At 49.3% G+C, this 25,557-nt stretch overlaps 1 protein-coding gene across 5 annotated transcripts in view; it reads right to left on the bottom strand.

Annotated features, from left to right (window-relative positions):
- The window catches only part of Acot7 (acyl-CoA thioesterase 7), a 96,746-nt gene that overhangs the window by 68,167 nt on the left and 3,022 nt on the right, over positions 1-25,557 (bottom strand). The window contains exon 1 of one of the 5 annotated variants that reach the window (XM_076565741.1): positions 18,013-18,744. The exons of 3 other annotated variants lie outside the window; for them this stretch is intronic. In XM_076565741.1, the coding sequence (XP_076421856.1) occupies positions 18,013-18,194 (182 nt within the window). In that variant the 5' untranslated portion in view covers positions 18,195-18,744. Of the gene's footprint in view, positions 1-18,012; positions 18,745-25,557 lie in introns of those variants that run through there. One more of the 5 variants, XM_006993785.4, reaches the window with a different exon arrangement.

The raw sequence follows: 25,557 nt of genomic DNA, 5'->3' as shown, positions 1-25,557 counted from the left end.
GATTAAAGGAATGTGCCACCACCCCAGGGGAAGGGGGAGCCATTCTTTTTTTTTTTTTTTAACTTTTTTTTAAAGATTATTTATTATGTATACAGTATTCTGCCTGCATGTATCCCTGCAGGCCAGAAGAGGGCACCAGATCTCATTACAGATGGTTGTGAGCCCCCATGTGGTTGCTGGGAATTGAACTCAGGAGCTCTGAAAGTGCAGCCAGTGCTCTTAAGTGCTGAGCCATCTCTCCAGCAACCCCCCTCGCCCCGCCCTTTTTTTTTTTTTAACATTTTTTAAAGGAATTATTTATTCTTATTTTATGTAAATTGGTGTTTTGCCTTATGTATGTCTGTGTGAGGGTGTCAGATTCCCCAGAACTGGAGTTATATACACAGTTGTGAGCTGCCATGTGGGTGCTAGGAATTGAACCTGGGTCCTCTGGAAGAACAGCCAGTGCTCCTAACTACTGAGCCATCTCTCCAGCCAAGGGGGAGCCATTCTTATCCACAGCCTCACAGCAGGCATTCTGGCCACACCTGTCCTGACCACACCTGGTCACAAACTCCTTGGAATCTTTTTATGGTAGACCCCAGCCCAGAGCCTTGCATGGAACCCATAACCTGCGGTGAACCTAGTTTACTTCTATGCCCAAGCCCCACCTAGTAATTAGGAAAGTGGCTGTCTTTGAAATTAGACCTTCCAGGGTGTTAATTAACCCGTACTGCTTGTGGCCAGACTTTGTGAGAAATACCTGAACTAATTTAAAAACAGGGCAGATGTATTTCAGCCTATGGCTCCAGAGGTTTGAGTCCAGAGGCAGCAGGAGCCAAGGCTTAGAGGCTGAGTTGTGGCAGAGCACCACGTGGGTGGGGCAGCCAGCAGAGGTTGCTCACCTGTTACAGTGGGGATGAACACCTGGCCCCCAGCTGAGAGCACTAGTTGGGGAGATTCTGAGAATGGGGTGTGGAGCCTTGGCAGAAGCAGGGGTAGGCCTGGTTCCTGCCTCTCTCTCTGCTTCCTGGGCCACCATGATATGAACAGCCTCCTTTGCATGCTCCCTCCCACCACTAATAAGTGCTTTGCTTTCCCCACCAACATGGACTGAAGGAAACCAGGAGCCAGACCCAATCTTCCCTCCTGTGTGTCAAGAGCTGTGGCCTGCAAAGTGGAGAGAAGACAGACCCCTCAGAGTCACACAGCCAGTGACCTGCTGCTCCAGATGCTCCCCCAACACACACACACACACACACACACACACACACACACACACACACACACCTATTCCAGGTCTGTATCCATCAATGAACTCACTGATGAGGGCAGAGCCCTCAGGACCAGTCACTTCCCCAAAGCCCCACCTCTTGCATTAGGGACCAGGCTTTCAATACATGAGCTTTTTGGAGCTCATATCTGAAATGGTCTCTAATGCCCTTACAGGAACAGAGAATTCTGAGACACAGAGAAAAGCCACTGCAGACAGAGCAAACACCAGAGATCCCGGAAGCCAGTAGAAACTAGGAGGCAGGAAAGCTCTCCCACGGCCACTGACTCCTGGATTTGAGACCTGTCACCTCTGCTGTTCCAAGTCACTCCTGCCAGCAGTGCCACACCCCATCCATCCTGTCCTACCCGCTTCGGACGCCTTTCCTTCCTCCGCGGAGGCAACAGTGTGTGGCACTAGCGAGCCATTCAGAATGGTAGTGACCCCACCACCCATTCTGGCAGCAACTTGGGAAGAGAGATGACCACTGTCTCCTCCTCCTGCAGCCCACTAAGACTGCGGCCAGTATCTCTAAATCTGCCTTGAAAATGTCAGTGCTAAAATTAAAACACTGCTATGTGGAAACCATGGCAACTGGGGAGGGGTGTGCCTGACTCCCTCCACTTCACAGAGAAAGCTGAAAGGACTAAAACAGAGGTGGTCCCACCAAGCACAGTCAGGTCCGGGTGGCACCCAAAGACAGACAGGACCCTTGAGCCTGTCGCCTGGGGTGTAGCTGGGGCTGAGCCACACTAGCTCCAAGAACAGCACAAATGGGCCAGAAGCCCCCTGGGTCTCAGCAGGTGCCCAGAGAACAAGCAGAGGATGTGTGTTCCCAGCCACAGCCAGAGACAATACTACACACCCCATAAGAGGGCAGGGGCAGGAGAAACATCTAAACCAAGAAAGTTTTAGGGGCGTTCTAGACCCCAGAGCAGAGGGGAAAGGAACCAATAATCCCCTCCCAAACTCCCAACCTCACACATGCTTGGGGAAGAGAAATAACCAGACTCCATGGGTGGCCCAAGGACCAGCACCCACAACATCAAGAACAGAGTCTGACACAGGCAGGTGGGAAACACAAGAGCCTCTAGCAATCAGCCAGGAATATGGGTTCCCACTGCAGTGGGTGTGGGGAAGAGAGGGAGCAGGGGTGAGGCTGGGACTAGAGACCCATCCACATCCCCAGAGGCTCCAAATGGGGAACATTCTGACCCCTGTCCAGAGCCAGGTCATTGGGGTTGGACTCCGGAAGTGCTCTAGCAGGCCAGAACAAGGCAAATGTAGGCCTGAACACTGCAAACATGTCCCTGACAGGTCTGCCCTTCTCCCCCATTCCCTCTGCCTTGCTAAAGCCAGCCACCAAGGTCTATTCCCTTATTTAGCCACGTCCTCCCCCTGAGGCTGGCTACCAAAGTCCATCTATCAAAGTATCGAAGTCCAGCAATCAAGAGCCCCCCTGTGACTACCCTAATTAACATGCCCAATCAAAATCAACCACCTCATCCTAACACAGGGTTTCCCTTTTTCCCTTTATAAACTCATTTGCCTGTGGGTCACGCCTGTCTCCTCTCTGTCCAGAGGCAGTCCTCTGTCCCTCTAGGGCAAACATCCCTTCTCCCTTGTTTATTCACCTTCTCCCTCCATCCTCTACTTCCTGTCTTTGTCTCTATTCCCTGCTTCTGTCCCTCTAAAGCAAATAAATCTCCTCTGTGCCGAGAATTTGGTCTTGGGGTGTCTTGTGCTGACTTCTGGTCCTTTCGTTTCCTATCTTAGCTTTGAGTACCACCTAATGTCCAGGGTAAGTTGACACAGGACCAGGGTATTCCTGATGGCCTCCCTGGCTACATGAAGCTAGTCAGGCTGCCAGGCACAGGAGCCACATCCAAGTGTCCCTCAGATATTCAATCTGGCACTGGATAGAGCTGTGTGTGATGAAACCTGCTGGGCAAGAAAGCCATGAAACCAGGACTCCCCAGACTGGGACTCAGAAGGGGTCAAGAAAGACCTCATGGTGGAAGACACCTTTAGTCCCAGCATTCAGGAGGCAGAAGCAGGCAGATCTCTGAGTTCGAGACCATCTACATAGCGAGTTCCAAGACAGCCAGAGCTACAAAGTGAGACCCTGTGTCAAAGAAAAAAAAAAGGATATGAAGGCAATCTGGCTGTGACATGTGTCACCCATTCCATCATCAGGGCTGATGCGGCTGATGTGGCTGGTAGGTGTCCTCTTTCTCCTCACTGCCTCAGGTGCATCCGCCCCAAAGCCAGGCACTCAGTGCTCTTGATGGAGGAGAACGGCCTTCCCTGAATAGAGGAGGACCTGTTTTCAGTCAAGGGTATGTGAGTTCACTCCCCTGCTACAACCTCCCAACAAGCTCAGAGAAGAAGAAAAATAGCCAGGCAGTGGTGGCGCACGCCTTTGATCCCACCCAGCACTTGGGAGGCAGAGGCAGGTGGATCTCTGTGAGTTCAAGGCCAGCCTGGTCTACAGAGACAGCCAAGGTTTCACAGAAAAACCCTGTCTCAAAAAAAAAAAAAAAAAAAAAAAGGAGGAGGGGGAGAAGGGGAAAGGAGGGAGGAGGAAGAGTAAAGAGGAAAAGAAGGAAACAGGTAACGGGAGCCAGGATTTCCCAGCCTGTCAAACCCGGCCTGGCCCAGCACCATCTCAACAAACCACTGACCAGACCACCTGCTGGCTTCCTGAACTGCTTAATCTAAACAGGAAGAGGCTGTAGCAACCAGAGCCAGTTGTCATAGAAACTGTGTTGCAGATCATTAAAACAGAAGCAACTCTATGAGCCTTTTCTGGCAACTATACCAGGAGAGTGGGGAGCAGAGGGGTCACCACTGAGCAGTATTCGGGACGACATTTGAAGGCTCTATCCTTCCCCAGCCTTGCTCAGACAAAATGAGCCCCAGCCAGAACCATCACCAGAAATGGTCTATTGCCAGCCATCGACCTCCTGAAAGGCTGAGGTCGGCTGAAGGCAGAGAGGAGCCTTCCTGGGCTGAGCCTGCATCCCACTGAAACTACATCTGTCTCTAGCACCAGGGCCTAAGGGGCAGCTGGAAGGAGACTAGATGTCTAGCCCCCCTCACCTGCCAGAGATCATGGTAACTGTCCGGGCCTCACAATCTCCTCCTACCACTCCTCAGACATGAAAGCTCTAGAGCTACCAGTTACCCCAAGTCCCCCGTGCCCCCACCATGACCACACTTCTCCCACCTTCGCTCTACCGGTTGGTGGAGTCAAAAGCCACAATGGCCAGAGACAAGTGCAATGCTGGTCCCCTGGGAGGTGGCCAGACCTCACATGACTTCCCAAACCACCCTCAGCAGCACTGCTTTCCATAAATCTGCAAACAGACCTGAAATGCAAACTCCAGCACACCGCCATGAGGCCATGCAGACGAGGCTGTGCCACTACCGGCGGACACATCACCTGTAGGCTACTCAGTGTCCTCCCGGGATGAGCATCTTGACTTGGCCCTGGGCCTTGGGTCTGTTGTCGTCACAGGGATTGAGGCCAGAGAGCCCAGCAGACAGCCCCTATCAAAGAACCTGCCTCCAACTTCCACTCCTGACAGACCCAGCCCTGGAGGACTTCCTCATTTAGTAGCTACCTGATAAAAGCAGCCAAGGTAAATTATTACAGGTGCCACTGTGAGCCAACCTCCCTGAAGGAGGACAGTAACCCTATTCCCATGATCACCACAAGAACTAGGCCCTAGGGAGAGGCTGTGCAGCCCTGCCTTCCTGGACTCCCTGGCCCTGCCTGGTCTGACAGCCAAGGGCTAGTACATGGCTGGAAGCAGAGGTCAGAGGGTTCTAAACAAGGTTCCCCACCTACACCAAATATCTCCCCAGAGCAGAAACAAGGGACCAGACAGAGCCTTCAGAGCCGTCTGTCCGCCTGGGACCAACTCTGCAGAGCCCTCAGAGCGGTCCCCACCCACACAGCCTGCCAGGAGTCCTCCCTGGAATGCAGAACCCGGGCCTTTGATTGCCGAGGGGCACTTTATCCTGAGGAGAAATGCCTTCGTTGACGAGAGCACCATGGACAAGTCTGTGATGCCCCAGACCTGACTGTAGCCTATCCAGGCAAAGCACCATGAATGTGTCAGATCTGAGTAAGTCACATACAAGCCAGGACCACACAAGTCTCCCCCATTCTAGCCCCACGCCTTGTACACGAGTCAAGACGGGTCCCCTTGGGTCAGCCCAAAATCTTCTGGCACCTGGCCAGCATGCAAGAATGAATGGCCATTACCCCACTCCCCTCTCCTGGGCTAAGAGACAAAAGCCTTGTTTTCAAAGGACCTGTGACCAGGTATCATGCCTACAAGCAGCAGACACCCCAAGACCCCAGACCTCCCTGGTTCTAGTCCATTTCTTACCTTCAACAGAGAAAAGGACACGAAAGCATCCCAGGACCCCATGGTTAGACACCACAGTTCTGACCACCCAGCTATCAAAGTAAGTCTCAACATACTTCTACCACCGGGGAACCCCCAGCTCCCCCCAGTTCCTAACTCACTGTTTGACCTTCTCCCTGAGGCAGGCCTCGGTGACTCCCTTTCTGCAGACCTGGAGAGACAAGGCTCGCTGCAGTAGGAGCATGTTCTCCGTCTCTGCTCCCTCCAGAAGCCGAAGCCAAAAGCAAGTGAGGGAACAGCCCTGGCACCCAATGCTATGCCCTTTGGACTTGCCCCCCTCACTCCAGGTAGACATTGTTCCTTCCCTAAGCAACCCCAGCTTCTCCCAGGCCTGGCCCCAGCACCAGCTCTATCAGACACACTACCCACCCCAAGAGGTAAGGCACCTCCACAGTAATGGTGGCTGAGCCATGACAGAGGATGACGGGCCCACGGTTCAGCCACATGAGTGAATAATTCCAAAATGAACAGTCAGAGCTGATGCTTCTACCTACTAAGTTAACCAGAAGTCACCTAACTGACAAAACCAGATGTCTGAGAGCATTCACAGCAGCAGCACTCACGCACCAAAAAGTGGAAACAACCCTCATGTCCATCACTCCTGCTAAGTCCATAAATGGAACATCATTTGACCATAAAGAGGATTGGCAGGGAGATGGAGAGATGACTCAGAGGACTTAGGTTTGCATTCTCAGCACCCACACAGAAAGCCAGGCTCAGTGGTGGTGTCATCCCAGAACTGGCAGGTACAGGCAGGAGGACCACAAGACACTTCCAGAGCAAGCCAGTCTAGCCAAATCAGGAAGTTCTGGTTGAGTGTAGATACTGTCCAATAAAACAACAACAAACCAGTGGAGAGTTGCTATGGGACGTTCTCTATGCTCTGAATGTGTTGCTCTGATTGGCCAGCAACCAGGCAGGAAGTATAGGTGGGACAAACAGAGAAGAGAATTGTTAAGAAGAGAAAGGCTGAGGGCGGAGTCGTTGCCAGCAACACCATGAGAAGCGTGATGTAAAGTACCCGTAAGCCACGAGCCACGTGGCAACTTACAGATTAATAGAAATGGGTTAATTAAGATGTAAGAACAGTTCGCAAGAAGCCTGCCACAGCCATACAGTTTATAAGTAATATAAGTCTCTGTGTGTTTGCTTGGGTCCAAGCGGCTGCGGGACTGGTGGGTGAGGGAGATTTGTCCTGACCATGGGTCAGGCAGGACCAGGAAAACCCCAGCTACAGAGAGTTATGGAGGAAAACACCTAACAGGGACTCTGGGCTCCACACACAAACACAGGCACAAACACTTGCATATACATGTACATACACACATGCATACACCACACATATGCACCAACAGCAATAAACAACAAATGAGTTTTTTAAAGGACTGAGGGAACTACACACATGTGGATGAACACACCAAAGGTATCGTAAGCAGGTGGGAGTGGTGGACCAGCTTGTACACTCATACAACTGAGGCAGGAAAGCGTGACTCTAAGGCTAATGGCTACACTGTGAGTCTTTCTCAGAGAAACAAACAAAGGGCATGAGGGTTTGAGGTGGCTCAGAGGTTAAGAGCACTGGCTGTTCTTCCAGAGGTCCTGGGTTCAATTCCCAGGAACCACATGGTGGCTCTGTAATGAGATCTGGTGCCCTCTTCTGGTGTGCAGGGATACATGCAGGCAGAATACTGTATACATAATGAATAAATAAACCTTAAAAAAAAAAAAAAAAGAAGCCAAGGGCTGCATAACTCAGAACTAAGTACCCATCCTGCATCCATAGGCCCTGGGTTACATCACCAAAAACCAGAAAGAAGAATAGAGTAAAAGAAGCCAGATAGTGCTAGGAGGTGACCTATGCCTTTAATCCCAGCACTCGGGAGACAGAGGCAGGAGGATCTCAGTGAGTTCAAGGCCAGCCTGGTCTACAACGTGAGTTCTAGGACAGCCAGGGCTGTTACAGAGAGAAGCCCTGTCTCAGAAAAAAAAAAAGAGGAGGAAGCAGCAGAAGCAACAGCCAGACAGTAGATTGATGGCTACCAGGGCCTGGCAGGGGCATGGAGGCCACTGTATGGAGCACAGGTGCATTTCTGTGGATGATAAAAGTGCCCGGGGAACGGAGTGTGCACAATATTTGGGTTTACTAAACATCTAGGGACTGTACTTACAGCCTGAAGGGTAAACTTTGTGGTTTTTAAGTCTTCTCAAAGAAGTCATAAACAGCGGGGGGGGGGGGGGGGGGGGGGGGGGGCACACTTTAACAGGTGGATCTTTGTGAGTTCGAGGCCAGCCTGGTCCAGACTGAGTTCCAGGACAGCCAGGGTTGTTACACAGAGAAACCCTGTCTCGAAAGACTTAAAAAAAAAAAAAAAAAGAGTCATAAACAGCAAAATGGATATGGGAAGCCACATGGACATAAGCTGGCCTCCCCATTCCAGAGCTGGCTGTGTAAGCAATGCTCTGAGAGAATTCCTAAAAAAAAGCACCCTTGACTCAGAAAGGCACTCCCAAGACTTAGCAAAAACAAACAGCTGCCAGGCATGGTGGCATATGACTGCTATCCCAGCACTCAGGAGGCAGAGGCAGGCAGATCTCTGTGAACTCAAGGCCAGCCTGATACTATGTATGTCTCAAAAGAGAGACAGACAGACAGACAGACCCACCCACCCAGCTAGCTGGTGTTGCTGGTCCTACACTAACAGACGAAGGAGAACCAGCCAGGGCCCTAGGAACAGGCCAAGCCCACACCTCCCTTTGTGTTTGGTGTTTTCCAGGGAATATAGACCACTGCCTTCTGCGGCTTTCAACAGCACGGAAAAGCATTCTTCCCAGAAAGTCGGAGACTTCACCAAGCACCAATGTCTAGACTCACAGAGAAGTGGGTACTGAGCCAGCCAGGCCACCTGTAACTCAAAAGAACAATAGGCTAGCTTAAAGGAGGCCTCAGCAGAGACTTTCAGGACATGACACACCCACATCCCCTAGACAGGCCATGTCCCTTCCCTCTACAGCTCATCCCCTCATGCCAGAGGAAGCTTGATCCAGACCCCATAAAGATATTTCAAAAACTGTGTGTGCGTATGTGTGTGTGTGTGTGTGTGTGTGTGTGCTGTAGGATGGTCTGTATGTCAAATTACTCTGATTGGTCAATAAATAAAACACTGATTGGCCAGTGGCTAGGCAGGAAGTATAGGCGGGACTAACAGAGAGGAGAAAAGAAAGAACAGGAAGGCGGAAGGAGTCACTGCCAGCGGCCACCATGACAAGCAGCATGTGAAGATGCCAGTAAGCCACGAGCTACATGGCAAGGTATAGATTTATAGAAATGGGTTAATTTAAGCTATAAGAACAGTTAGCAAGAAGCCTGCCACGGCCATACAGTTTGTAAGCAATATAAGTCTCTGTGTTTACTTGGTTGGGTCTGAGCAGTTGTGGGACTGGCGGGTGACAGAGATTTGTCCTGACTGTAGGCCAGGCAGGAAAACTCTAGCTGTGTGTGTGTGTGTGTGTGTGTGTGTGTGTGTGTGTGTGTGTGTACAGATGGAGAACCATTTGTGGGATGGAAGGGGAGAGCAGCAGAGGGCGGAAGGGGAAGATGATGGGTATGCAAATATGAACAAAATACAATGGTACATGTGTATTAAACTGTCTAATGATGGGCTAGAGTTGGCTCAGTGGTTAAAGCACTTGTTGCTCTTCCAGAGGACCCAGGTTCGATTCCCAGCATCCACATGGTGTCTTACAACTGTCTGTAACTCCAGTCCCAGGAGATATGACTCCCTTTTCTAAGCTCCACTGGCACCAGACATGCACATGATACACAGACATGCATATAGGCAAAACACATAAAATAATAAAATAAACCAAAAATAAAATAAAAATAAATAATGATACCTACTATTCTCTATCCTAACTATAACAAATAAAATGACCTCTTAGAACCTGTGCTTCAGGCTTTCTGACCATGGTGGCATAATTCTTCTGCTCTGCCCTCCTAGCAACAAAGGGCTGATACTTCTGAAACTGTGTCCTGGAGCCTCCAGAGACCCTGTCTGAGCAAGAAAGAAGTGAAAAGAACCCTACACACACACACACACACACACACACACACACACACACACACACACACAAAGAAAAAAAAAAGAAACAGAAAGGAAGCCACACTTATCTTTAACATAGTCACCAGCCATCTCACAAGGGTGACCAGTTTCCCAATATTTTTCCACCCAGTGGACAGTGGGCTAAGTTCTGAATCTGAGTTCCAAGAAAAACTTTAGCTTATGAGAGATCACCATGTGTACACCATAGCTAATTATCAGACTTTGAAAGCTGAGCACAAGGTGGGGGGAGGCCACAGACTCCTAAGAACTCAACAAGCTAACCCAGAAAATTCCAGCTACTGCTTGAAGGGTTAAGGAAAACAGTGAGAACACTGAAGACTTGGAAAATGGAATTACAGCCTGAGATGTTCACCTCTCTGCACTTCTTACAGCCTTCCATAGAGAAGAACACCCCAACACCTGGACTGGAAGCCCCATCATCACTGGCTCCTCCCTAGCTACTGTTAGGACATTTAAGCAAAGAAGCAAAAACCTCAGCAGTGTGACTTGAAGAGGGAAATGAGACCTGATGCTTACAGGTGGAATAGGTCAATGTGGGAAACAGTGCTGAACCTGTTATGTGATGTGCACACGTGTATCATGTGAGTACACACGTATCTAAGGATACCAGGCACTGTGTATTTAATTACTCTGTCTTTGCAGAGACATCCGAATGTATTCATTTGCTCTAAGCTTAGGGCCAGCAAGACTGTGGGGAGCTGAGGGAGCCCTGAGTGACTATGTAAGGAGCAGATATAGTCCTGAGATCATGTGTATTACTCAAGGACCAATGCTAAACATACCAACCTTCATCCACCTGCTGTATGCCTGTCCCTACAATTACCCACAGCACTGATGAGTCTGAGGTCAAGAATTCACAGCAGTTTTCTATACAAGAGCCAAAACCCCCGGAAGAATCCATTCCTCTGTCATGTAATGGTACACTCATGGTACAGTGCCACCCAGCCAGAGAAGGGCAAATACAGACACAAAACCACGTGGATCAAGTTCAGCCCCTGCACATGCTAGGGGTTAGGGGTGTGTGTGTGTGTGTGTGTGTGTGTGTGTGTGTGTGTGTGTGTGTGTGTATCTGTGAAGGCCAAAAGAGGACAGCGGATCCCCTGGAGCTGGAGCTTCAGGTGGTTGCCAGGGGTCCCATGTGGGTTCTGGGAACCACACCTGGATCCTCTGCAAAAGCAGTGAGGGTCTTAGCTGGTCTGAGACGGCTCTCACCGGGCAGTCTGTGCTAGTTGTGGATCTGTGACACTGCTGCCTGGGCCGAGTTACAGATGCGCATCACCAAACTCCATTTCTATAAAATCCTAGAAAATCAAAACCACAGCACAGAAAACCAGCCAGCAGATACCTGAGGGTGGTGGGGCTAGAGGGTGGTGTCTAGGTCAGACGCCATGGCGTCTCTTCACAGCAACTCTCAGAAAAGAAAGGATTGAACTGGAGCTTGCTTCACAGTTTCAGAGACTCAGCTCGCTATTGTCATGGCAGGAAGCATGGCAGCACACAGGCAGACATGCTGCTGGAGAAGCTGAGAGTTCTACATCTGGATCTGAGGGCAGCAGGAAGAGAGGTGAGCCAGGCACGTCCTCCAACAAGGCCACACCTATCCCTCTCACCTAGCGCCACGCCCCAATGACCAGCATTCAGATACTGAGCCTATGATGGTGACTCCTAATAAACCACCACAGGTAGTGAGGAATAAAGTGTAACAGGAGGAAACTCCCAAGGGTGATGGCCTGTTCTTCATCTTGACAATGGCCTGGCCTTGCAGGCATGTATGTATATGGGTCAAAGTTGAGCAAATACCTTAAGTCGGTGCAACTATACAAATTACACACCTCAATAAAGTAATTTAAACAAGTGCCAACTCCACTCCCACTGTTTGTTTACAGAATCCTATGTTCTTGGCAGGAACCTTTGGCTTTGGACTGACAAGCTAACCCTGGGTGTGCTCCCAGAATTCAGCCCATTTCAGTAAGTGTAATTATGTCACAGGGACTGAGACTGGGTACCTGGGCTGGGAGCAGAACGTTCCAAGCCCTCTGGGTCCCACGATCGAGAACAATGAGGCTTTGCACTAACAGACACCATGTTGGTATGTGGCCCCCAGAAGACAGGCACAGTGGTACACACCTGCAATCCTAGCGGCTGAGAAGCAGAGGCGGAACCATCAAAGCCAGACTGGTCTACAAAGCAAATTGCTGGCAAGCCAGGGCTACTTAGGGAGAGCCGTCCCAGGTGGGGGATATTTATATTTATATACCTACAACCATGTGGACAGGCAGGGATGGCCCATGGGCAAAGCAGCAGGCTGGAGTGTATCCCCAGAACAATCTCAAGTATGAGGTCACCCTGTCTCACTCTGAGTGTCAAGGGACACCCAGAGAAGTGGCCTGTGGAGAGAGATTGACACCCACAAACAGGTACCTCCATAAGAGGCAAGGAGAAAATGCCAAGAGCAAAGGGGTCCGGCAGCCCGGCCAGCGCTCCGGTGGTGACACGACCACACCCCCCACACCCCACGCCATCACTAACCCCTGGAACCAAAGTGTCTTCGCCTGTAAGAGGTGATGGCAGAGCTGATGGTCCCTGGAGGATGAGACCCAACACTGTGCCACCCCAACACTTCCTCCCACCTTGGAAGCACCAGCATGAGTTCCAAAGTCACCATCTGCTGAGGACAAGGTTGTGGAGTCAAGGTTCAAAAAAAGAAACTGGCTGGGCGGTGGTGGTGCACTTGGGAGGCAGAGCCAGGTGGATCTCTGTGAGTTCCAGGCCAGCCTGGTCTACCAAGTGAGTTCCAGGAAAGGTGCAAAGCTACACAGAGAAACCCTGTCTCGAAGAAAAAAAAGAAAGAAAGAAAAGAAACTGAGTCTGGCTGTGGTGTTTGAAAGAAAATGGCCCCCAAAGGGAGTGGCACTATTAGGAGGGGCACACCCACATGCATACACCCACATTCACACACACCCCAACATTCACACACACACACATGCATACACCCACATTCACACACACCCCAACATTCACACACACACACATGCATACACCCACATTCACACACACCCCAACATTCACACACACACACACATGCATACACCCACATTCACACACACACACACACATGCATACACCCACATTCACACACACCCCAACATTCACACACACAATCTATCACAAAGGCACCAAAACACTGTAGGAAAAGAACAGCCTTAAGCAGCAATGGGAGAGTATGCAAAGAACAAAGCTGTCCCTTACCTACAGAGCATACGCAAAGTCATTCAGAACAGACCTCAGGCCTAAATGAAGAGCCCTGAGGAAAAAAACATAAGGACACTTCCTGACACGGGGTCTGTGCATGAAAAAGCAGGCAAATTAGGCTCACAAAATTTAGGTATTTTTACACTAATAGTATCAACAGAGTCTAAAGCCAGGGCACAAAAAGGGGAAGCTATCTGTAAATCATGTGCCCACTGAAGAGCTAGTATCTGAAACAGAGAGCAGCTTTTTTTGGTTTTGTGTAGCCCTGGCTGTCCTGGAGCTCACTATGTAGACCAGGCTGGTCTTGAACACAGATCCACCTGCCTCTGCCTCCCTTGTGCGGGGATTAATAGCTAGAATACATAATCTTTTCAACTGGCAAATATCTGGCCATGATGGAGTACACCAGCGATCCCAGTGCTTGGAACGTAGAGGCAGGAGGATCTGGAGTCCAAGATCTTCCTCGGCTGCATAGTGAGTTCAAGGCCAACACGGCCACATCTAAAAAAAAATGCAAAACCAAGTAGACTCCTCCAAAGGGACGGCCACATCTAAAAAAAAAAATGCAAAACCAAGTAGACTCCTCCAAAGGGACACACGGGTGACCAACAAGCACACTAGCAAGGGCTGAGTGTGCAGCACAGCCATACAAAGTGCACCTGGTGTGCACAAGGCCCCTGGTGCCACAACTGCTGAATAAGGTGTCACTTTTTTAATACAATAGAACACACACTAATGGAAAGACAAATCAACAGTACAAGAGCCCAGCACCATGGTGCACACCTGGAATCCCAGCTCTCTGGAGGCTGAGCCAGGAGAATAAAGAATTCCAAGCTACATAATAAATGGGAGGCCAGCTAGATTAAATAAAAAAAAAGAAAGGAAAGGAAAGGAGGGAGAGAGGGAGGGAGGGAGGGGAAAATATATATATATATATATATATATATATATATATATATATATATATATAGAGAGAGAGAGAGAGAGAGAGAGAGAGAGAGAGAGGGTGGGGGGAAGAAAACATGAGACATTGCACAACCCCATTTGGACGTGAAATAAGCCATGCTGCATTCAAAAGTGACTGCGGGCTGCCCGGGCCGTCACTCATGCTGCAGGGAGAGGACGCCAAAAGCCTTTCCCCAGGTTTGGAAGGTCCAGCCTGCACTGGCCAGCTCCTGGTGCTTTAGTCTAACACATCTTCCTTCTCACGGCTGCTGACAGCAGGCTCCCTGAGTGCCCTCCCCCACACTGGGCAGTGTCCTCAGAGGTTTATGGAAGGGAGGCAGAAACAACGCTCTGCCTTGAGGGGTTTATTCTGGCCTAGTTTTTCAAGCATCCTATGAGCCTCAGTCATGTCTTGTGGAACATCCTTTCCTGCCTTCCGTGGCTGCTGGAGAAGAGAGAACCCAGCAGCCTATGGGGTGATAGGCTACCTGACCCCTCTTCCTTGCGTCCCAGGTGTTTGTGGTCACTGGAGGGCCAGAGAGTGAACAGCAAGACCACTACACCAAGTGAAACTGAAGACACTGTCCACTCAGAACATCACTGAACAGCTTTTTCTGCTCTGCTTAGTAATTGGCTCAAGCATGGGAGACTCCAGCACATAAAGTCTTGACACCAACACCACAGAAGGCCATTATCCATCCACTACTGTCTGGAATGACAAGGAATTTTTTGTTAACTTTGCTACCTCCCCCAAAACTGTGCAATAAACCTTACAGATAAAAAAATAAAATTAAAATTAAAATAAATAAACAAATAAGTCAGCAAGTCAGGCATGGGACACTTTTAAACCCAATATTCACAAAGCAGAGGAGGCCTGTGCAATGCATGGTCTGAAGACACAATGAGATGCTGCCTCAAGAGGAAAGAAACAGGAGCTAGAGGACCAGCTCGGTGACACAGCATGACTGTGGGGGCTGGGATTTATGTACTGCTCAGAGGCTTGATAAATAAATGGTATGCTCCTTAAAAAATAGACATGAACTGATGACCTTATTATCCTGTGAACAGTCACACAAGACATGCCAGCATTATGTCATAGTTAGCCTATCCCCAGGCAAGCAGACAGGAAGTGTGTCCTAGCCTCCTGAGGAACATTACCCTGCCTTTACAAGAGGAAGAAAGAAGTTGGGCAGTGGTGGCGCACACCTTTAATCCCGGCACTCGGGAGACAAAGCCAGGTGGATCTCTGTGAGTTCGAGGCCAGCCTGGTCTACAGAGCGAGATCCAGGACAGGCTCCAAAGCTACACAGAGAAACCCTGTCTTGAAAGAGGAAGAAAGAGGCTGAGGACACAGTGCCATTGGCAGAGTGCTGGCCTGCTGGAACACAGTCCAGGAATGAAGGAACGAGGCCCTGACTGATAGACACACTATCACGAGACACTGTACAACCCACCTGAGGCAGCAGAGCAGTCAGATTCAGAGTCCGGCCTTCTACCATAGAAGAGTCTGCCAGAGACCGGTGAAGGAGGATGGGCACAGTCTGATAGGCCAGACTAGCTTTTCATCTGGAGACAACGTGGTATAGATGTCACTAACAGCACTGAACACACACTCTGAAACAGTTAAGTTCACAAATGTGATGTTACCTGTACTTTAACACATTTTGGGAGCTGGAAAAAATGTCTAAGAAGGGAAATTGTATCTAGAATGTATAAAGAACTTTCATGACTCAACTAATGAAAAACAAGCCTACCAGAAAGCAGGCTAAGATCAAGTGTGGTGGTGCACACCTACAACCCCAGCACTCAGGAAGTGGAGGCAGAAAGATCGGGAGTTCAAGGCCAGCTTCCACAACATAGTGAGTTTGAGGCTAGACTGTGATATTAGACCCTATCTCAAGAAAGCCAAAAGAGCCAGGCGGTGGTGACACACGCCTTTCTTTAGTCCCAGCACAGGGACTCTCTGTGATTTCAAGGCCAGTCTGGTCTACACAGCTAACTAATTCCAGGACAACCCAGGCTATATAGTGAGATCTCTCAAATGGTGGGAGGAGTCAGGGGAAGTGTGATAAAGAGCTGGCTCATTGGTTAAAAATGCTCGCTGCTCTTCCAGAGGACCTAAGTTCAGTTCCCAGCAACCACATGGCAGTCACAACCTCCTATAACACCAGCTCCAAGAGACCCAACAGCTCTTCTGGCTTCTGTGGGCACCAACACACATGACCCCCTGCCACATATATACATAAATTAAAAACAATAAATCTTGAAAAAGAAAAAGAAGCCAAGTGTGGTGGCGCACATCTTTAATCCCAGCACTTGGGAAGCAGAGACAGCCAGAGTCTGGAAGTTCAAGGCCAGCCTGGTCTACAGAGCTAGCTCCAGGACTGCCAGGGCTATACAAAGAAACCCTGTCATGAAAAACAAAAAGTCAAAGAAATAAACAAACAAACAAAAAAGCAAGTTTCAGGCCAGGACTGTCACTCAGAGAAACCCTGTCTCAGAAAAAGAAAGAAGGGAAGTCTGAGTCCTCAAGGGAGTGCCAATCACACCTGCAGTGGACAATACTTCACACCCACGACAAGCAAGTGCTGGGAGTCGTTAATACAGCCGGGTCCTGTGGAAGCCACCCTGCATGCCTCCAAGGTTGACTGGGAGTTACCAGGGGATTCAAAGTCGGCTCCCAATGAACTGTTCCCGTGCACACCACCTCTGTGGACAAACATCAGGGGATGTTTCCACTTCTTCAGCTCAGGTCCTATAACTCAGTGCGGGTCTGCCACCAACCCCAAAGGCCAAAAGGGCTTGGTCAGTCCCCAAAGACCACCCGCTTCAGACACCATTCGTCACAGTCATCCAAATCAGTGTTCCCACAAGCCCCTCCTCCAATCTACTAACTGGGGTGGGAGGTGGGGGAGATAAGTCGGCCGGCCGACTTACTACAGGGCTCATTACCAAGGCCAGGACCCCAGGCACTGGGATCCTGGTGCTTTGGAGACAGCCTGGAGTACACATAGAGTAAGTACAGATAGAGTAAGGCTCTATGTCAAAAAAAAAAAAAAAAAAAGATTTCTTTTTTTAAATGAAGGACACAGCCAGGATCAGCCAAATTGATGTAGTGGTTGCCAATGAGAAGCTCAAAAATAAATGCTAACCTAAGCATCAAGAGCTTTTAAGGGGATTTCATGACTGATCAAGTCATTGGTCATGGGTGATTAACTCAAGCCAAGAACCTCTCCCACCCCCAGAGTAGCATATAATGCCTAAAGTTCAGGCAGTCTTTTAAGAGGTCAGCCCCCAGTCACCTCATTAGCATAGGCAGTCTTTCAAGAGGCCAGCCCCCGGTCACCTCATTAGCATACAAAGACATTCCTGTCACCACCAATTCCAACAAACACCCTTTATCGAAGTCGTTTGTGGTCGCCGCTTGCAAAACTGAGGCAATTTAGCCGAGTGGCAGCACTCAGGAGGCAGAGCCAGTGGATATCTGTGAGTTTGAGGCCAGCCTGGTCTACAGAGCAAGATCCAGGACAGGCACCAAAACTACCGGGGGGGGGGGGGGGGGGGGGGGGGGGGGCACCAGGTTGTGAACTTGAATAGATAAAATGTATGCATGTGAATCACACCCCAACAAAGTTTCTGCAAAGCTCAGGGGAAATAAAAACCCATTCATTCAGAACCAGACAGCCACCTGGAAGAGCAGCTTGGGAGAATGCCTGGGCCAGCAAGCTGCTAGTTCATAGGAAGTGGTGATCTCCAACCACACCCAAAGGAATTTATGACTAGAAAGGGCTCAGCTTCCTACAGCCTGGAGATGCCAAGCCTGGAGCCCAGGAGCCTCCATGGTCCCCAAAAGGACAGCATGGCAAACCTCAATTGAAACTACCTATTGACAAGAGGCAGCTCACCAAGCCCCATGCCTAAGGCTTTACAGCACATCCTCTGTTTCCCAGCCTGAGGCCCTGGGGCAAAGTCCCAGGGAACAGAATATCGCCAGTCATCCTACCTTCCCGTGGCGATGACGCAATGTCCAGACGTTTCGTGATCTGCTCTGGTTCTGAGAGCCCTCATGGAAGCCCAGCATCTTCTTCCCCTGAGCCCCAAACACCCCTGGCCTGTCACGGGGCTCCAGGAGGCTACTTGCCTCCCCACCTCCCAGAGGCGCAGAGTACTAGCAAGCAGCTTCATACTGGGAGTGGGACAACCCCTTTATCCTCCCTCTCGGCAAGAGGCTCAGCAGCTGTGCTCACCGGCCACGACCCAGCTTAGCAAAGGGGCCTCCTCAAGGGGACCCAGGGGACCCAGCTAGCTCCTCTTTCCACCACCAGTGAGTAGGCAAGTGACTGATGAGCAAGCAGGCAAGCTGGTAGCTCTGTTCCTGAAGCCCAGTGATGCAAGCCGCTCAGGAGGACGCGTGAAGTCACTCAGCCTTGCCTTACTTCTGAGGGAGGGGAGGGGAGGAGAGAGAAAGGCACCGCCTATCTGCAGTGGTGACAGAGCTCCCTCCAGGACCCCCATCTCCAAGAACTTGAAGCCAAGCTTCACCCTGCGTGGTTTATGCCACGCTGAGGCACAGGTCCCTGTTGCGGCACCTGAGCCAAAAGATTCCCAGCCAGGCTGGGCTGCCAAGTAGGACAGAGATCCTGGCTCAGCACGAAGGCAGCGGAAGTCCTTCCGGAGAACAAGAAAGTGCTTGCAGGACCACAGAGGCAACCACGGGGCTGGACTCTGCCCTCACACTCTGAAGCGGGGAGGCTCCAGAGCGGGTGTTCTCTACTCTATTGTGGAAAAAACCAAAGGTCCAGATTAGTCAACTGTCCCCACCCTCTGGCTCCAAACAAAAAGTCAATTCACCTGCCTCCTAGCCACCCCTGGTTTTCTCTTTGCTCCAAGCACTCTCCAATGCCAGGTTATCTTGCAGCAAATACCAGACAACATGACTTGGCATCCATAAACATTTCAGCATCCTCTCTAAAACACAGGCTCCTTCTCAAATCCACCACAGGCTAGGTGGCATTTGTCCTCCCATTTGCTAGGGAGCTTAGGAAGCAGAGAAGGGGCTCTTTGAGCACAGAATCTCAGAATAGCCTGGGCAACACAGTGAAGTCTCACACATGGTTTGGTTTGGTTTTTAAAGACAGGGTCTTACTATGTCATCCTGGCTCACCTGGAACTCACCTGTGAGCCAGGCTCGCCTCACACTCACAGAGTCCCCAGGCTTCCTCCTGCCTCCCGAGTGCTGGGATTACAGCCACGCACTACTAGGCCTGGCCTCCCATTTTTAAATAAGTAAATACATGAATAAATAAATAAATACATCTAGAACATATAATAAAAACCCCTCCACCTCATCAAACATCAAGTGGCTGTTCCCATGCCCTAGATTACATCCCAATGCCTGTGAAATCACATTTGTAAAGTACATTCACAACTGCTAAAATCCCAGATGCTCACTGACTGTAGAGATGAGCCAGCTGGGATGTGCAGGGAAAGTTCAGCACCTACCCAGGTGAGGCTCACAGGCACTATGCTAAGTGTGATGTCCTCCCCAGGCAATCGTAGAACAAACCACCATGAAAGAAAGCCACTGATCTGCTTCTGGGTGCCAATGGTTAAGGAAGGAAGTAACTGCCCTGTGGTGATGTATTGTATACCCTAATAAACTTGACTGAGGATCAGAGGACAGAGCCAGCTACTACATTAGACATAGAGGTCAGGCAGTGGTGGCACACACCCTTAATCCCAGCATTTGAGATCTCATGCCTTTGCTTGGGGAGCACACACACCTTTAATCCCAGGAAGTAATGTCTGGGCAGAGAAAGGTAGATAAGGCATGAGGAAACAGGAATTCATTCTCTTTAGGCTGAGGATGTCGTAGAGGTAAGAACTAGTGGCTGGCTGCTCTGCTTCTCTGATCTTTCAGCTTTCACCCTGATATCTGGCTCTGGGTTTTTATTAAAAGACCATCTAAGATTCAAACAACAGTCCCTCCCTATCAGATGTGATGAGGACATTCTGTGTCATAGTCAGATGGTCATACACAGGTACCCACACACCTATCAAAACACAATGAAATGTGCACACCTGTAATCTCAGGACTTGGGAGATAGAAGCAGGAGGATCAGGAGTTCAAAGCTATCCTCCACACACGGCAAATGTGAAACTAGCCTGGGCTACATGAGCCTCTGCCTCAAAACAAAACAAAACAAACTTTAATAAAATGTACATAACGCAGATACATTTTGTTCAGAATGGTTTTATGGAGTGTGTGCCTTTTTAATTGTATCTATATGCCAACAAGGTTTTTACAAAAGCAAAGCTCAAGCTAGAACTGAAGCTTGTGGGAAAGCACTCAGCTGCCATGTACAGGCCCTGAGCTTGAGTCCCTGCAGAAAGACCTAACTATTTTATAAATATTTAAAATCAATAGTTTTAACAGCAAAGGACAATAAAATGACAGCTGAGAAGGCTGGAGAGGTGGCTCAGTGGTTAAGAGCACTGGCTCTTGCAGAGGACCTGGGTTCAGTTACTAGAACCTACATGGCACATGACAACCATCTGTAACTCCCGTCCCAGGGGATCTGACGCCCTCTTCTGACCTCCACAGGCACCGCATGCACATGGTACACAAGCATACATGCAGGCAAAAACACCTAATACACATTAAATAAAAAACAAGCCGGGGGCTGGAGAGATGGCTCAGAGGTTAAGAGCACTGACTGCTCTTCCAGAGGTCCTGAGTTCAATTCCCAGCAACCATCTGTAATGAGATCTGGTGCCCTCTTCTGGCCTGCAGTCATACATGCTGTATACATAATAAATAAATAAATATTTAAAAAAAAAAAAAAAAAAACAAGCCAGGCGGTGGTGGATAACACCTTTAATCCCAGCACTGGGAGGCAGAGGCAGGCAGATCTTTGTGAGTTTGAGGCCAGCCTGGTCTACAGCGCGAGATCCAGGACAAATACCAAAACTATACAGTGAAACCCTGCCTCGAAAAAACAAAAACAAGCAAACAAAAAAGACAGAGTTGAGAAAAACCAAAAAAAAAAAAAAAACCCAAAAAACTAAAAGAACAAATTGGTGTGTGTGTGAACATACGTAAATAAGTGACAACCAGAAGCTGTGATTCAGTGGCAGTGTTTACCTGCATACATAAGGCCCTGTGTAGTGGGTAGCCATTCCAGCTTTGATCTGGAAGTTCCAACCCCCATTGAGGCTTCGGCAACTGTCTGTCACACCTACAAGGCAGGGCCAAGGGAGGACCCTGGAGACCCGAGATCTGGATGGGCCAGCGCTCTCTCTGTTCCTGGACCCTGGATGGTGGAGGTTGACCGAGCAGAGCTCCAGAGAACACCGCTGGACTGCGACACACCTTCCCCAGACCCCGCGACCTACCTATCCCTTCATTTGTAAGTTATCCACTAAATATCCACTAAATAAATCTTGTTTTTTTTGGGGGGGGGGGTATTTTTATTTTTATTTTTTTATTTTTATTTTTATTTTTTTTTTTTTTTTGGTTTTCCGAGACAGGGTTTCTCTGTGTAGTTTTGCGCCTTTCCTGGGACTCACTTGGTAGCCCAGGCTGGCCTCAAACTCACAGAGATCGCCTGCCTCTGCCTCTGCGCCACCACCGCCCGGCATAAATCTTTTTTTTTAACTATGGTGCAGTGGCCTTAATAATTTCACCAATAGCCCTGGGTTTAATCTCTGGGTGGAGCATGGGGTGGGGGAGCAACTTTTTTCCACCATTCATTTATAGAAAAGAGGTGGGCTCACCACTGCCTGGATATCACAGGTGAGTGGAAGTAAGAGGGCAATTTACAAGAGCTGGTTCTTTCCTCGTCCAAGGACCAAACTAAAATCTCTCAGGTTTAGCAGGCAAGCACCTTCTTCAGCTGAGCCACCTCACTGGTTTCCCCTAGCATTTAAAACATTAATTATACTTTAAAAGGAAAAGGGAGAGAGAGAAGGTCTCATCACACAGTCCAATTGGCCTTCTGCCTCTGCTTGCCACACACTGGAAGGACAGGTGTGCATCACCTCACACTAAGATTTTTTCTAGGGTTGGGCGGCGGTGGTGGCACACGCCCTTAATCCAAGCACTCAGGAGGCAGAGCCAGGCAGATCTCTGTGAGTTTTCTACAGAGCAAGATCCAGGACAGGCACCAAAACTACACAGAGAAACCCTGTCTCAAAAAAACAAAAAAAAAAAAGATTTTTTTTCTAATTTATTTTAATATTTTTATGTGTATATGTGAGGGGTTGCATGTGAATGTACGTGTGGGGGGCAGAGGCATTGATTTTTCTCAAGGTAGAGTTAGAGGTAGTTGTGAGCTGACGTGGCTGCTGGGGAATGAACTAGCGTTGGGTAGAAAAGCAGCAAGCATTCTTTTCTGTTTGTTTGTTTGTTTTTCCCCGAGACAGGGTTTCTCTGTGTACTTTTGGTGCCTTTCCTGGATCTCACTCTGTAGACCATGCTGGCCTCAAACTCACAGAGATCTGCCTGGCTCTGCTTCCCAAGTGCTGGGATTAAAGGCATGCGCCACCACCGCCCAGCAAGCATTCTTAACCACTAAGCTCTCTCTCTAGCCCAAGAGATTTTCTTTCTTTCTTCTCTCCGGTGGCACCCAGGCAGGGGGCTCAGGATCCATCTCTGGTACATGGGCAGGCTTTTGGGAATCCGGTGCCTGTGATGTGACGCCTTGTGCAGCCTTGGTGCAGTAGGAAGGGCTTGGACCCGCCTAGGCTCAGTGTGCCGGGCTCTGCTGACTCCCCACGGGAGACCTTGATTGGGGGATGTGGGGATGTGGGGTGGCTTGGGAGAGAGGGCTGAGGGGTGGGAGGAGGGAGGATCTGTGGATGGTATGTAGAATGAGTAAAAAATTTCTTCATAAGGAAAAATGGGGGAAAAAAAGGATTCTCTCTGGTATAAGAGGGTGTTTGTTTTTTTGTTTGTTTGGTTTGGGAACAGTCTTCCTATTGTCTAGATGAACCTGGAATTACTATGTACCCCAGCCTGGCCATGAACTCAATCTTCCTGCCTCATCTTCAATTAAGGGAATGACTATGTCTATGGGATTAAAGGCTACACTGCCCAGATTTCAAGGAACTATCCCTAAATACTTAAAATCTGTATTCTGTGGACTCTCTACTGAAATGTTATTTTCAGGTATTGCCATCTGCAATGGTCAACAGCCTCCCCAGCGGATTTGCGAACAGTTAGCTGGTGAGGAGGACCACATAATAACTCCCTTCCCAGGAAGCCTCCAAGAGTGAAAAAGAACACCAGGATGGGAGGTCAAGAGCCTGTGTCGTCAGCTCAGCCCTGACAAAAACCCACTTGAACAGGGCCAACCCTTCACTTGGGCACATGGGTCCAAGGCACCTGGGCTGGAGAGATGGCTCACTGGTTAAGAACACTGGCTGCTCTTCCAAAAGACCTGAATTTGGATCCCAGAACCACGTGGAAATTCACAACTGTCTGTAACTCCAGTCCCAGGGGATCTGATGACCTCTTCTGGCACTAGGCACACACAGCATAAAGACATATGCAGGCAAACGTCCATACTCAGAACAATAAGTAAATAAATTTAAATAAATAAGAGAAGGCATCTTCTGACACCAGGGTGCCGGCCAGGGTGACAGCAGACCACCTTGAACACTGACAGGACAACAGTAGACTTAGGCCTCCTCCACCATAGGCCACTGAGCTGCAGAGAGGCCTCTTCATCAGGGTCCACACATCTTCCCAGAACAGAGCCAGCACTGTGTTTTATGGAATGTGCCAGAACAGATTCTATGTTTTCATCAATTCCACCTTCAAGCCAAAGGCCAAGCTGCAAGGGGAGAAAATTCCCATCCACTGAACTAATATTGGCTGGAGTCTTGCAGGTGTTCACTGTCCTCATGGTACCAAGCATCCCAGCTCCCAGGAAAATGCTTGGCAGATCAGTGTCTGAGAGCAGGACAAGCGAATCGAGACAGATCTGCAGACGTCACATTCTTAACCCCAAACGGATTCCAAAGCCACGCTATCCCAGCACTCATGAGGCTGGGGCAGAATGCCAAGGACAAGCCTAGCATGGGCTACAAAGTAAAACTCTGCCTCAAAAAAGGAAAGAAAGAAAGAAAGAAAGAAATGAAATAAGGGTGCCAGGCAGTGGTGGCACACGTCTTTAATCCCAGCAAAGACAGATGGATCTTTGGGTTTGAGGTCATCCTGGTCTACAGAGTGAGTTCCAGGAGAGGAAGGGCTACACAGAGAAACCCTGTCTTGAAAAAACAAAAACAACAAAAAACAAAACAAAACCAAAGACCACTAAAAGATAGATGTCATAAATACAAAAATGTAAGAAATAAATAGGATGGAGAGTAATTCAGAAAGACACCCAATATGGATGTCTTTGCTTCCACATACATAAGGATGTGTACCCACATGAACATATGCAGAAGGTTCCAAGCTTATGGGCCTGCTAGGCCATCTTGCACCAAGACCCCCTCCACCAGTACACTGCTTGAAAGCTGACTATCTATTTGCAGCAGATCAAAGGACAGGGGATGTCAGTGACCCGCTGTGGCCTGAGTGAGCACTCAAAGAGCTGGGTCTCAAAGGGTTCCCTTTGTAAGATCATGTTTATACTATCAGGAAATGGGACAAAGGTATCAGTCCTCACAGTGACCTGAAGATAGGCATTGTACTATCTCCAATTTACAGATAAGAAAGCCAAGGTGCTGTGAGATGAGGGAAATGATGTAAACCTCACAAGCAACCTGCAAGAGCCAGACATGGGAGTGGAGCCCGGGCTGGCAGCCTCCCGAGCTGGTGTCCCGATTTCCACATCAAGAACGCACACTGACTGAGGTGCTAGCCGTCCTACCAGGTCTGGCTACACTTTTCCTTTCTTCTCTTTCTCTCTTTCTTTATTTGATTTTCTGAGACAAGGTTTCTCTGTGTAGCCCTGGCTGCACTGGAACTCTGTAGACCAAGATGGCCTTGAACTCAGGATCTTTCTGCCTGTCTCTACTTCCAAATGATGGGATTAAAGGTGTGCAGCACCATGCCCGATTTGACTCTTAGTCAATACTCAGACCCATAAGAGAACAGGGACACAGGAAAGTTAGGCAGTGGCTTCCGGGTCACTCAAGTTACCAAGGGCAGAGGCCACATCCATCCCAGACCTATAGCCACATTCCCACACTTACTTTCATCTTTTCAGAGTGTGTGTGTGTGTACAGGTGTACTCATGCCATAGCATGGGTATGGAGGTCAGAGAATCACCTCAGGCATCAGTCCTCACACATCACCTGGACTGAGACAGGGTCTCACAGCAGTATTAGGGTCACCACAATATCGACTGGGTTAGCTGGCACCTGAGCTTCTGGGAATTTTCTTGTCTCCCCTTCCCATCTTGCTGTAGGAGCACTGGAGTTACAGGCACACACTATCTTGTCTGGTTTCACATGGGTTCTGAACTCAGGTCCCATCTCCCCAGCCTGTCTTTAAAGCTTCTTTCCTTCGGAACTGAAAGCAGATGGTCGCTCTCCTAGT

This window comes from Peromyscus maniculatus, chromosome 2, assembly GCF_049852395.1.
Source record: "Peromyscus maniculatus bairdii isolate BWxNUB_F1_BW_parent chromosome 2, HU_Pman_BW_mat_3.1, whole genome shotgun sequence".
NCBI lineage: Eukaryota > Metazoa > Chordata > Mammalia > Rodentia > Cricetidae > Peromyscus > Peromyscus maniculatus.
The sequence above is the reverse complement of the archived record's forward strand: the minus strand, read 5'-3'. Positions and strand labels throughout refer to the sequence as shown.